This window comes from Anomaloglossus baeobatrachus, chromosome 1 (genome assembly GCF_048569485.1).
Source record: "Anomaloglossus baeobatrachus isolate aAnoBae1 chromosome 1, aAnoBae1.hap1, whole genome shotgun sequence".
Lineage (NCBI taxonomy): Eukaryota > Metazoa > Chordata > Amphibia > Anura > Aromobatidae > Anomaloglossus > Anomaloglossus baeobatrachus.
Window position 1 is genome coordinate 124,608,609 of NC_134353.1, and position 13,595 is coordinate 124,622,203.

The following is a 13,595-nucleotide window of genomic DNA, read 5'->3' on the forward strand; positions in this document are numbered from 1 at the left end:
CTGTGGCTGATGGCACTTCTCTTAAGGATCCCACTGACCGCCAGGTTGACCTTCTGGCCAAGTCTGTATATGAGGCGGCAGGAGCCTCGTTCTCCCCGTCTTTTGCGGCAGTGTGGGCTCTTAAGGCAGTCTCTGCCTCTCTGGCGGAGATACATTCCCTCACCAGGGACTCTATTCCTGAGACGGATGCCTTAACTTCTCAAGCTTCGGCTTTTGCATCCTACGCCATGTCTGCCATCCTGGAGGCTTCTCACCGCACGGCGGTGGCCTCCGCTAACTCCCTCGCGATCCGCAGGATCTTGTGGCTTCGAGAGTGGAAAGCAGACGCTTCCTCTAAGAAGTACCTTGCGAGTCTCCCTTTTGCTGGGTCCCGGCTGTTTGGGGAACAGCTGGATGACATAATTAAGGAAGCTACTGGCGGGAAGAGTACTTCCTTGCCACAAACTAAAGCCAAGAAACCTGTCCAGGGCAGGAACCAATCGAGGTTTCGTTCCTTTCGTTCCTCTAACTGGTCATCCTCTAAGCCCTCGACCTCGTCCACTACCGCAGCCAAGGATCGTAAATCCAACTGGCGCGCAAAGCCGCGTCCTCAAAAGACCGGAGGAGCCGCTGCCACTAAGGCAGCCTCATCTTGACTATCTGGCTGCGCCAGCAACGTCCTTGGTCGGTGGCAGGCTCTCCCACTTTGGCGACGTGTGGTTTCAACACGTCTCCGATCGGTGGGTGCGGGATATCATCTCCCACGGCTACAGGATAGAATTTTCTTCCAGCCCGCCAAACAGATTTTTTCTGTCCACCCCCCCTGCTCCAAAGCCGCCGCCTTCTCTCAGGCCGTGGCATCCCTGCAGGCCAACGGTGTAATTGTTCCGGTTCCCGCCCGGGAACGGTTCAGCGGTTTCTACTCAAACCTCTTTCTAGTCCCCAAAAAGGACGGTTCCTTCCGGCCCATCCTGGATCTCAAGCTTCTCAACAAGCATGTTCAGGTGCGGCACTTTCGCATGGAATCTCTGAGATCGGTCATTGCCTCAATGACCCAAGGAGATTTTCTGGCATCCATCGACATCAGAGATGCCTATCTGCATGTGCCTATTGCGGTTTCACACCAGCGTTGGCTACGCTTTGCAATCGGAGAGGAACATTTCCAATTCGTGGCTCTCCCCTTCGGCTTAGCCACGGCCCCTCGAGTATTCACCAAGGTCATGGCAGCAGTGGTTGCGGTCCTGCACCTCCAGGGGTTGGCAGTGATTCCTTACCTGGACGACCTTCTAGTCAAGGCCTCATCCAGTGCAGACTGCCAGCGGAGTGTCTCTCTCACTCTCGCCACGCTAGTTCAGTTCGGGTGGCTTGTCAACCTGCCCAAGTCCACTCTGACCCCGACCCAGGTGCTTTTGTACCTAGGGATGCAATTCGAGACTCTGCCGGCACTTGTCAAGTTGCCCTTAGTCAAACAGCAGTCCCTTCGTCTGGCGGTGCGCTCTCTGCTGAGGCACCGCCGTCATTCCATCAGACACCTCATGCAGGTGCTGGGTCAGATGGTGGCGTCAATGGAAGCGGTTCCCTTTGCCCAGTTCCATCTGCGTCCCCTGCAGCTGGACATTCTCCGCTGTTGGGACAAGCGGATCTCTTCCTTGCACAGGCTGGTGGCTCTGTCGTCACAGACCAGGAGCTCCCTTCAGTGGTGGCTTCGGCCCCTCTCTCTGTCACAGGGACGCTCCTTCCTGACTCCGTCCTGGGTGATCCTCACCACGGATGCCAGCCTCTCCGGTTGGGGAGCAGTATTTCTCCATCACCGAGCACAGGGCACTTGGACTCCGTCCGAATCAGCCCTCTCGATCAATGTGCTGGAGATCAGAGCTGTGTTTCTAGCTCTCCTAGCCTTTCACCACCTGTTGGCGGGCAGACACATTCGAGTTCAGTCGGACAACGCGACAGCGGTTGCCTACATCAATCACCAGGGTGGGACTCACAGCCGTCTGGCGATGTTGGAGGTTCAACGAATCCTCCAGTGGACGGAGGACTCCAAGTCCACCATATCCGCAGTCCACATCCCAGGCGTGGAAAACTGGGAGGCAGATTACCTCAGCCGTCAAACCGTGGACAGCGGCGAGTGGGCCCTGCATCCGTCAGTGTTCAGATCGATCTGCCGCAAGTGGGGCACTCCGGAAGTGGATCTAATGGCATCCCGGCACAACAACAAGGTTCCGGTTTACGTGGCTCGCTCCCACGATCCTCAAGCCTTCGCAGCAGACGCACTGGTTCAAGATTGGTCTCAGTTCCGTCTGGCCTATGTGTTTCCCCCTCTAGCGCTCTTGCCCAGGGTTCTGCGCAAGATCAGAATGGAGGGCCGTCGAGTCATACTCATTGCTCCGGACTGGCCCAGGCGAGCTTGGTACCCAGACCTGCTCCGTCTGTCCGTAGAGGTGCCGTGGCATCTCCCGGACCGCCCAGACCTTCTCTCTCAAGGTCCGTTCTTCCGCCAGAATTCTGCGGCTCTCAGATTGACGGCGTGGCTCTTGAGTCCTGGATCCTGACGGCTTCAGGCATTCCCTCTGAGGTCATCTCCACCATGACTCAGGCTCGGAAGTCTTCCTCATGGGGAGATAAGGTATGCACACCAGTGACTATGTAAGGGGAATACATGAAATAGCAGAAACTGCTGAGTGAATACTGACTTGAAAAATCCAATAGCTATATGTAAGAGTGAAAATGTGAAAAATGGAATCTGCATTACTGCCATGAACATATGAATAAAGAGAAATTTAGCTACTGAATTGATCAATGCAATAGAGCCCCAACACTACGCCAAAGTATTTCTCTACGTTGGGGTCCCTAGCTTGTGTGTGTCCTCTCATGCAGTTAAAAAACTTACCGTCTATGGGAAGCTGAGACCCAGGCTATACATGCGTATGATATGGATTGGCAATAGGTGTGAGTGGGGAGGGTTCACAAACGAAAAACTACTAACAATAAGGAATAACGTTTGGAACACCATTCTAAGTCTGAACTGGGTGCAAAAACCTAAAAAAACATCACTATGGGGAGATAAGGTATGCACACCAGTGACTATGTAAGGGGAATACATGAAATAGCAGAAACTGCTGAGTGAATACTGACTTGAAAAATCCAATAGCTATATGTAAGAGTGAAAATTAGGTTTTTGCACCCAGTTCAGACTTAGAATGGTGTTCCAAACGTTATTCCTTATTGTTAGTAGTTTTTCGTTTGTGAACCCTCCCCACTCACACCTATTGCCAATCCATATCATACGCATGTATAGCCTGGGTCTCAGCTTCCCATAGACGGTAAGTTTTTTAACTGCATGAGAGGACACACACAAGCTAGGGACCCCAACGTAGAGAAATACTTTGGCGTAGTGTTGGGGCTGTATTACATTGATCAATTCAGTAGCTAAATTTCTCTTTATTCATATGTTCATGGCAGTAATGCAGATTCCATTTTTCACATTTTCACTCTTACATATAGCTATTGGATTTTTCAAGTCAGTATTCACTCAGCAGTTTCTGCTATTTCATGTATTCCCCTTACATAGTCACTGGTGTGCATACCTTATCTCCCCATAGTGATGTTTTTTTAGGTTTTTGCACCCAGTTCAGACTTAGAATGGTGTTCCAAACGTTATTCCTTATTGTTAGTAGTTTTTCGTTTGTGAACCCTCCCCACTCACACCTATTGCCAATCCATATCATACGCATGTATAGCCTGGGTCTCAGCTTCCCATAGACGGTAAGTTTTTTAACTGCATGAGAGGACACACACAAGCTAGGGACCCCAACGTAGAGAAATACTTTGGCGTAGTGTTGGGGCTCTATTACATTGATCAATTCAGTAGCTAAATTTCTCTTTATTCATATGTTCATGGCAGTAATGCAGATTCCATTTTTCACATTTTCACTCTTACATATAGCTATTGGATTTTTCAAGTCAGTATTCACTCAGCAGTTTCTGCTATTTCATGTATTCCCCTTACATAGTCACTGGTGTGCATACCTTATCTCCCCATAGTGATGTTTTTTTAGGTTTTTGCACCCAGTTCAGACTTAGAATGGTGTTCCAAACGTTATTCCTTATTATCGGAAGTCTTCCTCGGCCAAGATTTACCACAGGACTTGGAGGATTTTCCTGTCCTGGTGTCGCTCTTCCGACCATGCTCCTTGGCCGTTCTCCTTGCCGACCATCCTGTCTTTTCTACAGTCCGGTCTACAGCTAGGACTGTCCCTCAATTCCCTCAAGGGACAGGTGTCGGCTCTGTCGGTATTGTTCCAGCGGCGTATCGCCCGACTGGCCCAGGTGCGCACCTTCATGCAGGGCGCATCTCACATCATTCCTCCTTACCGGCGGCCCTTGGATCCCTGGGACCTTAATCTGGTCCTCACGGCCTTACAGAAACCCCCCTTTGAGCCTCTCAGGGAGGTTCCCTTGTTTAGACTTTCACAGAAAGTTGTTTTTCTAGTAGCCATAACTTCTCTCAGGAGAGTTTCTGATTTGGCTGCGCTCTCTTCGGAATCCCCCTTTTTGGTGTTTCACCAAGACAAGGTGGTTCTTCGTCCGACTCCGGACTTTCTCCCTAAGGTGGTGTCTCCTTTCCACCTTAACCATGACATTTCATTGCCTTCTCTTTGTCCGGCCTCTGTGCATCGCTTTGAGAAGGCGTTGCACTCCTTAGATTTGTTGCGGGTGCTCCGAATCTATGTGTCACGCACCGCCGTTTTTAGGCGGTGCACCTCACTTTTTGTGCTAACCACTGGTCAGCGCAAGGGTCTCGCTGCTTCTAAACCGACCCTAGCTCGTTGGATCAGGTCGGCTATCACCGATGCCTACCAGTGTTCTCAGGTGCCTCCCCCGCCAGGGATTAAGGCGCACTCGACCAGAGCTGTCGGTGCCTCCTGGGCTTTCAGGCACCAGGCTACGGCTCAGCAGGTTTGTCAGGCTGCCACGTGGTCCAGTCTGCACACTTTTTCGAAGCACTACCAAGTGCATGCTCATGCTTCGGCAGATGCGAGCTTGGGCAGACACATTCTTCAGGCGGCTGTCGCCCATTTGTGAAGTTAGGTTTTGCCTACTTCTCAGTTTGGTTTATTTCCCACCCATGGACTGCTTTGGAACGTCCCATGGTTTGGGTCTCCCATAAGGAACGATAAAGAAAAAGAGAATTTAGTTTACTTACCGTAAATTCTTTTTCTTATAGTTCCGACATGGGAGACCCAGCACCCTCCCTGTTGCCTGTTGGCAGTTTTTTGTTCCGTGTGTTTCACCGGCTGTTGTTAGTAGACAGAGTTCCGGTTATTCCGAGTTTTACTCTATCTCTACTTATGGGTGGAGGTCCTCCTTCAGCTTTTGCACTGAACTGGTTAGATTGTCATCCAGGGGGTGTATATAGCCCGGAGGGAGGAGCTACACGTTTGAGTGTAGTACTTTGTGTGTCCTCCGGAGGCAGAAGCTATACACCCATGGTTTGGGTCTCCCATGTCGGAACTATAAGAAAAAGAATTTACGGTAAGTAAACAAAATTCTCTTTTTTGCACATCACCCCAGTGTTTCCAGATTCTTTGTCTGCAATTTGCCTCTAGTTGTAAGATTTTAGCGTGAGATTTTGTATTTATCACTTTGTACTTTCAATAGGCAACCTGTGAGGCTTTGATGGACCACATCATCGATGAAATTGAAAGACATTTATTGTCTACTAATTCTTTAAAAGAAGAGAAATCCTTTAACTCCTCTTTTGAGAAGGAAAACGTTGACTTTGCCTTGATAATCGATGGGAAGAGCCTTGACTTTACACTACATGAAACCCTGGAGAAGAAGTTCCTCTACCTCACTCAGCACTGCAGAGCGGTCATATGCTGCAGAGCTACTCCTCTACAAAAGAGCCAAGTGGTTAAACTGGTCCGGAATAGCATGAAGGTCATGACTCTCGCCATCGGTTAGTAACAATTTGCCTTGGACGTAAGGGGTTGTGCTGGACTAACAACCTATATATGATCGGTTTGTCAATATCCGATCATTTAGGTTGTGAGTGACACCCAGCTCTCCCATCAATTAGCTGTTACCAGCTCAGTGGTGGCCTTATGGAAACCGTGTACAGCTCTAGTAAACAGGGATAGGCAACTAAATTATGTATTGCACTGTCGTGGCTATGTACATTGTTTACAGTTGGCCACCACTGGATAAAAGCTAAGCAGTGCGCGTGCCAGGCGTCCCTCCCCCACTGATCTCATATTGCCGGCTTATACTAAAAATGGGTCTTCAATATGCATCCAGGACAATTCCTTTTAAATGTTTGAGTGGGCCATTATTTTGTTTGCTTTTGCACTAGTAGCACAAAATATAGGTGGTTTAAAGGAAATCTAAGCAGCTTTTTGCTATTTAATATGAGAGCAGGATAATGTAGATACAGCTTGATTTCAGCGGAGTGTTAAGGTACCGTCACACAGAATGAGATCGCTAGCGAGATCGCAGCTGAGTCACTGTTTCTGTGACGCAGTAGCGATCCCGTTGGCGATCTCGTTATGTGTGACACCTACCAGCGATCAGGCCCCTGCTGTGAGGTCGCTGTTCATTGCCGAATGGTCCAGGCCATTTTCTTCAAAGGCTGCTGGGCAGGACCCATCGCTGTGTTTGACACTGTGTGACAGGGTCACAGGGACTGCTGAGATCGTTATACAGGTCGCTACTGCGACCTGTATCATTCCTGCATCGCCGGTAAGATCTGACTGTGTGACATCCCACCAGCGACCTTCCAGCGACTTACCAGCAATCCCTATCAGGTCGCATCGTTTTCGGGATCACTGGTAAGTCGTTGTGTGTGACTGGGCCTTTACTTGCTCACAGCTTATTGTTGTTTCGTTACAATCAGTGTTTTATTAGCAAGAAATTATCACTACAGGATTAGGTGTCCTCTGCAAGACAGTGCATATAATCTGTGTAACCCAGCCCCCACCACTGATAAGCAGCTTGCTGACAATGTATAGTGTGCACAGGAAACTGTCACACTGGTGTGGGCGGGGTTATACAGGGCTCAGCATTCATAGTTCCACTATACTTACAGCAGAAAAACAGATTTTTAAGCAAAACTACACTAAGTGATACATCACTGGATTCAGGCTCTCTGCTCCTACATCAAGCAGCTCTCAAATTACATAGCAACAATCTGCTGACAGATTTGCTTTAAAAGTAATCCAAATGTCTCTACAACACCACAGTGATGTCTGTGCTGCATAATCATTGCTGTGTATATCTTTGATATTAATAAAAATAGCTCTGAGCCATCGTATCCCTTTATACAAACATAAAGCATGAGAAAGTCCTTCTTATTTATCCTCTGAAATGACTTGCTGTATAAAACGGCGGCTTTATGAAATGAACACTCAGCTGATTAGGTTCTCACTGTGCAAACAAATGTTCAGAAAATGTCAGCTCAGAAACGTACTGTATATAAATCCGAACGAGGCAATAAGCCGCCCTCCCCATACATTCACATAGGAACTCTGCCTTAGTGATGTGGCTGCAGCGCTCACCTGTTGATACACGGGAAATTTCTCAAAAAACACGGAAAAAAAAACCATGCAGATTGAACTAAATAAAACTTACAATCTATTAATGTTCATGTTTAAAGGGAATCTGTCAGCAGGTTTTGGCCACCTAATCTGAGAGCAGCATAATGTAGAGACTGAGATCCCGATTCCAGCGATGTGTCACTTACTGGGCTGCTTAGTGTAGTTTTGATAATCTACTGCTGATTAATCAGTGATTTTACCATTAGAGGACTACTTGGCTATGCTGCCGTGTAATCCAACATATTCATGAGCTCTGTATAATATTTAGATCTGCAGCAGAGAAAACATTGATTTTATCAAAATGACAGCAAACAGCTCAGTAAGTGACACATCGCTGGAATCAGAGTCTCGGTCTCTACATTATGCTGCTCTCAGATGGGGAGCAAAAACCTGGTGACAGATTCCCTTTAATTCTGTTGTTTGTATACTAAAAGCTGTACTGAAAGTAACCCTTTGATCCCCATTTATTTAATTAGTTTTATTGGCAATGCCCCTTCCTATGGTTTTTTTTTTTAAACATGGACATTCCTATATTGTAAGTCTTATTGTGCTTCCTCTGCACCGTTCATTTTTTCCTTTATTCTTGTGTCCCGTGAGTGCAATCTGTTAGATTTCAGCTATTTACAAGGATGGAGCATGTATGAGAGCAGTAACCTCGTGTGTGCCGTCCGGTGGAGAGCGGACACCTACCCATGATGAGTGAGGGAGCACACACGCTAATACTTGGCATAGATTTAGACTAGACTAAACCTCTGTGATAAATTTGACACATTTTAAAGGTTTGGTTCAGTCTTTAGGAGCGACCGCTCCCCTGCCTCGCGGCTCCCTGCCAGCCCAAACTGTGCGCTCTCCTACAAACTGTTAGGTCTCGGCATGTCTCACTCCCTCCCTAGTATTAATCATTGCCCAGAGATCTGCTTTAATGAACTGGTGATTTATTTTCTTTCTGTGATCTTCAAATATATTGCGATACTCACTCCGCTGTATGTACTTTATCTTTTCCCCCAAGGTGACGGTGCCAACGATGTGAGCATGATTCAGATTGCTGACGTTGGCGTGGGTATTTCTGGACAAGAGGGCATGCAGGTACACGAAAGTCATGACTGTGAGAAATTCAGCAAATAGAAAGTCATTGGTTTTGTATCACATGAAAAGACGTATTTGGAAATAAGTGTTTTAGCAATTATAGGGCATCTGTCACCACATTTGAGCTTTTTAAACTGTTTATATGGGCATACATGTTATAGAATGCTGAAAATAGACATACCTGTATGTCTCATATCAGATGCCTCGTTGTGGATAAATAATCTTTTATCACTTTATGTAAAGGAGCTCTTCCAGGCTATGGGGCGGATGCTGTCTGGAGGATAACTCCTCCTCCAGAGCTAATTTAAATAAAAGGGGTGTTGCCAGTCTGTGTGATGGCCGCGCTCTGCTGTCACTGCAGAGCTGTCTGTGATTATAGCTGACATCTGCCGGTGCCTCTCAGCTTCAGCCTCCATATCAAAGGCAGACAGGGTTGCAATTTTGTAGCAATTAAGCAGAGCTCAGGGAGCTGCAAAAAATGGGTTTGAAAGAAGACAAATGTAATTTCTCCTATTCTGTGTCAGTTACTTACCTCACACTGGTAACGCCCCTTTTATTTAAAATAATCTCTGGAGGTGGAGTTATCTTCCAGGCAGCATCCGCCCCATAGCCTGGAAGAGCTCATTTATATCAAGTGATAAGATATTTATCCACAACAAAGCATCTGATATTAGACATACAGGTATGGCTTTTTCAGCATTCTATGACCTGAATGCCCATATTAATAGGTTAAAAAGATCAAAGTGGTGACAGATTCCCTTTAAGAATATTATTTCCCACAATTTTGCAACCATTTATCCTTCATTGCATATTTATTTTTAATAGACAAAACTCCATTTTGATCATAAGTAAGGTGTCAATCAAAGGAGGGGGCATGCCGGACTGCTGTGTGCATGACTCTGTAAATCGAGCAATGATAAGTCCTGCTACTTAAACTAACATGGTAAATAAAGAACACATTGGACCTTGACAGAACAGGCATCATTTAATTTTATGTTTTAACCCTTGTAGCATGTTTGCTTCAGATTACATAGCAAAAACCTGCTGACAGATTCCTTTTAAAGGGAACCTGTTAGCTGATATGTGCTGCCAGAACCATAGGCCGCATAAACCGAAGACCAGCTACAGATGTTTTTGTTGTATTCTGAAATGCTGCAGTACTTGAGAGATAAACCTAGTTAAAAGTGTGGCCAAGGATGAAGTAACTAGGGCAATAGCAGTGTCATAGCCACCTGTGTAAAGCTCCCTGCTGCCGTTCCTCTTTTTTGGCACTTGGTGCTATTTTTGACAAAATAACACATTACTATTATATTTGTTTATCTGTACAAAAGTCTGACACCCCTCATCTGACCTCGGCAAAGATGAGATATTCCATATATTATGACATTTTTAGGTTTAAACTGCAGGGTCACATCAAGCCTCCACTGAACAGATTGAGCTTTCCATCACCATCTTGTATTTCATTTCAGTCCTACAAAGGTGTATGTCTTCTGGAAGGATGAGGCATTAGACAGGTTGTTCAGGCTGAAAGGAAAAGTCCTCAGTCAGTCTGTGTGACTGCAGACTGCTGAATTGGGGCAATGTGCAATGTGCATGCAGTCATGATTCTCTGTTTTCTGCAGCGAGATTTGGCAGTCATATGACCACATGTATGCGAGTTTCATTCTTGCAGTCATGGAGCAACTAGATTCTAAAGTCTCTAATGATCTGCTAACAGCTAAATCTAATGGTCACTACTCCCTGCTGATCCTCCTGGATCTCTCTGCTGCATTTGATACTGTGGATCACCAACTCCTCCTCACCAAGCTCCGCTATATCGGGCTCAAGGACACTGCGCTCTCCTGGGTCTCCTCCTACCTGTCTGACCACTCCTTCACTGTATCTTTTGCCGGCTCCTCTTCCCCTTACGGTCGGGGTTCCTCAGGGTTCAGTCCTAGGCCTCCTGCTTTTATCTTTATACACTGTCCCTATTGGACAAACCAACAGCAGATTTGGTTTCCAGCACCATCTCTATGATGACACCCAGTTATACACATTGTCTCCTGTCCTCACCCCTGCATCACTGCAAAATACCAGCGATTGCCTGTCCGCTGTTTCCAACATGATGCCCTCCCTCTGTCTAAAACTGAATCTGTGACAAACTGTGTGTGTGGTTCTACCATTACTTTCCAGCAGCACGCCCGCTGTCTTTGGATTATATTTGACTTAGATCTCTCCTTCATTCCCTACATCTGATCACTCCACTCACTCATGTCACCTCCACCTCAAAAACATCTCTAGAATTCGACCTTTTCTTACCGCTGACTCTGCAAAAACTCTTACTGTCGCTCTTCTTCATTGTCTAGACTATTGCCTCTCTCTACTAATCTGTCTTCCTCTTACTAAACTCTACTCTCTTCCAATCCATCCTGAATGCAGCATCCAGGGTCATAGTCCTCCAACTGCTTTACCGATGCCTCCACCTTGTTCCAGTCATTGCACTAGTTACCCATCCACTACAAAAGTACAATATACACTTATATCTCTCACCCACAAAGCTATTCACAGTTCTGTACCACCCTATAACTCCTCCCTCATCTCTGTCTATCGCCCTACCCTTGCTCTCCGTTCCACCAATGACGTAAGACTGACATGCTCAATAATTCGAACCTCCCACTCCCGTATCAAAGACTTCTCACAAGCTGCGCCAATTCTCTAGAATGCACTACCCAGGACAATTTGCTTCATTCACGATACACACAATTTTAAGCATATCCTAAATATGCATTTGGTCTGCCTAGCCTATTACCTCAACTCATTTTTCTAACTATTCTCTTACAATAGTTTCTTCAAAATCTGGTCTCTTGTATCATTTGTTTACACCCTCTGTACCTGTACACATACTGGCTGGTGACCAGTTCATGCAGTGATATGTGAATCCCCTATTTATTGTACTGATGGCCGGACCATACATGAGAAGCATTTTTTCACCATTCACTTCTTATGTCACCCCTATTTCCCCATAGATTGTAGTTTGGGAGCAGGACCCTCACTCCTCCTGGTATCTAATGAATTGTGTTACTCTCTAATGTTTGATAATGTCTGTAAATGTCCTGTTGAATTGTAAAGTGCTGCAGAATATGTCTAGTGCTATGGAAGTAAATTATTATTATTCTCCTTCTCTTCTGTCAATGCTGTATTGTTTTGCATGCAGTCACATCATTGTCCATTCGCTTTGCAAAAAACAGGGAATCGTGTCAGAGTGCACATTGCCCACTGTCATGATTTCGTGGTGGTACCAGTGACTGCTTCCTTTTTTTCGTTTAATAGTTGTTGTCAATCTGACTCGATTTAATAGCTAACTGGAAGTAATCCAAGCACAAGTACTACTGTTTGTCTGCAGTGTGTACTAGGATCCTTAGGGCTGAACCCCAGGGAAGGTACTGATGTTTCGCTTTGTTTTTGATCTGCAGGCTGTGATGTCAAGTGATTTTGCAGTCTCGCACTTTAAACATCTGAGGAAGCTGCTGCTTGTTCATGGGCATTGGTGTTATACCCGACTGGCAAATATGATTCTCTATTTTTTCTACAAAAATGTGGTAAGTAAATAATTTGAAGCATTTAGTGTCTATACATAGAAGCAACAGAAGAATATGATCCTGCACCACCAGATATTACCTTGTTAGGTGCTGTCGGAGATTGGAGTTTGCTCAGGTGCTCCGTGGAATGCTGGCAAGGGGTGCACGCTAGTACAGTCATGGCCAAAAGTTTTGAGAATGCTACAAATATTAATTTTTACAAAGTCTACTGCTTAAATTTTTTTAATGGCAATTTGCATATACTCCAGAATGTCATAAAGAGTGATCAGCTTAACAGCAATTACTTGCAAAGTCAATATTGGCTAAGAAAATGAACTTTAACCCCCAAAACACATTTCAACATCATTGCATTCCTGCCTTAAAAGGAGCAGCAAACATTGTTTTAGTGATTGTTCCATTAACACAGGTGTGGGTGTTGATGAGGACAGGGCTGGCGATCAGTCATGATTAAGAAAGAATGACACCACTGGACACTTTAAAAGGAGGCTGGTGCTTGGTATCATTGTTTCTCTTCAGTTAACCATGGTTATCTCTAAAGAAACACGTGCAGCCATCATAGCTCTGCACAAAAATGGCCTAACAGGGAAGAGTATCGCAGCTACAAAGATTGCACCTCAGTCAACAATCTATCGCATCATCAAGAACTTCAAGGAGAGAGCTTCCATTGTTGCCAAAAAGGCTCCAGGGCACCCAAGAAGGACCAGCAAACGCCAGGACCGTATCTTAAAACAGTTTCAGCTGCGGGATCGGACTAACAGCAGTGCCGAGCTAGCTCAGCAATGGCAGCAGGCTGGTGTGAGTGCTTCTGCACGCACTGTGAGGCGGAGACTCTTTAAGCAAGGCCTGGTTTCAAGGAGGGCAGCAAAGAAGCCACTTCTCTCCAGAAAAAACATCAGGGACCGACTGATATTCTGCAAAAGGTACAGGGAGTGGACTGCAGAGGACTGGGGTAAAGTCATTTTCTCAGATGAATCCCCTTTTCGATTGTTTGGGACATCTGGAAAACAGCTTATTAGGAGAAGAAGAGGTGAGCGCTACCACCAGTCTTGTCTCATGCCAACTGTTAAGCATCCTGAAACGATTCATGTGTGGGGTTGCTTCTCAGCCAAGGGAATCGGCTCACTCACAGTCTTGCCTAAAAACACAGCCATGAATAAAGAATTGTACCAGAATGTCCTCCAAGAGCAACTTCTCCCAACTGTCCAAGAGCAGTTTGGCGCCCAACAATGCCTTTTCCAGCATGATGGAGCACCTTGCCATAAAGCAAAGGTGATCACTAAATGGCTCATGGAACAAAACAGAGATTTTGGGTCCATGGCCTGGAAACTCCCCAGATCTTAATCCCATTGAGAACTTG

General features: G+C 46.1%; 1 protein-coding gene across 2 annotated transcripts in view; it reads left to right on the forward strand.

Annotated features, from left to right (window-relative positions):
• ATP10D (ATPase phospholipid transporting 10D (putative)) overlaps positions 1-13,595 on the forward strand; it is a 187,627-nt gene that overhangs the window by 148,420 nt on the left and 25,612 nt on the right. For both annotated transcript variants that reach the window (XM_075347014.1, XM_075347013.1), the window contains 3 exons: positions 5,641-5,941; positions 8,584-8,660; positions 12,113-12,238. In XM_075347014.1, coding sequence (XP_075203129.1) covers positions 5,641-5,941; positions 8,584-8,660; positions 12,113-12,238 — 504 coding nt within the window. The remainder of the gene's footprint in view (positions 1-5,640; positions 5,942-8,583; positions 8,661-12,112; positions 12,239-13,595) is intronic.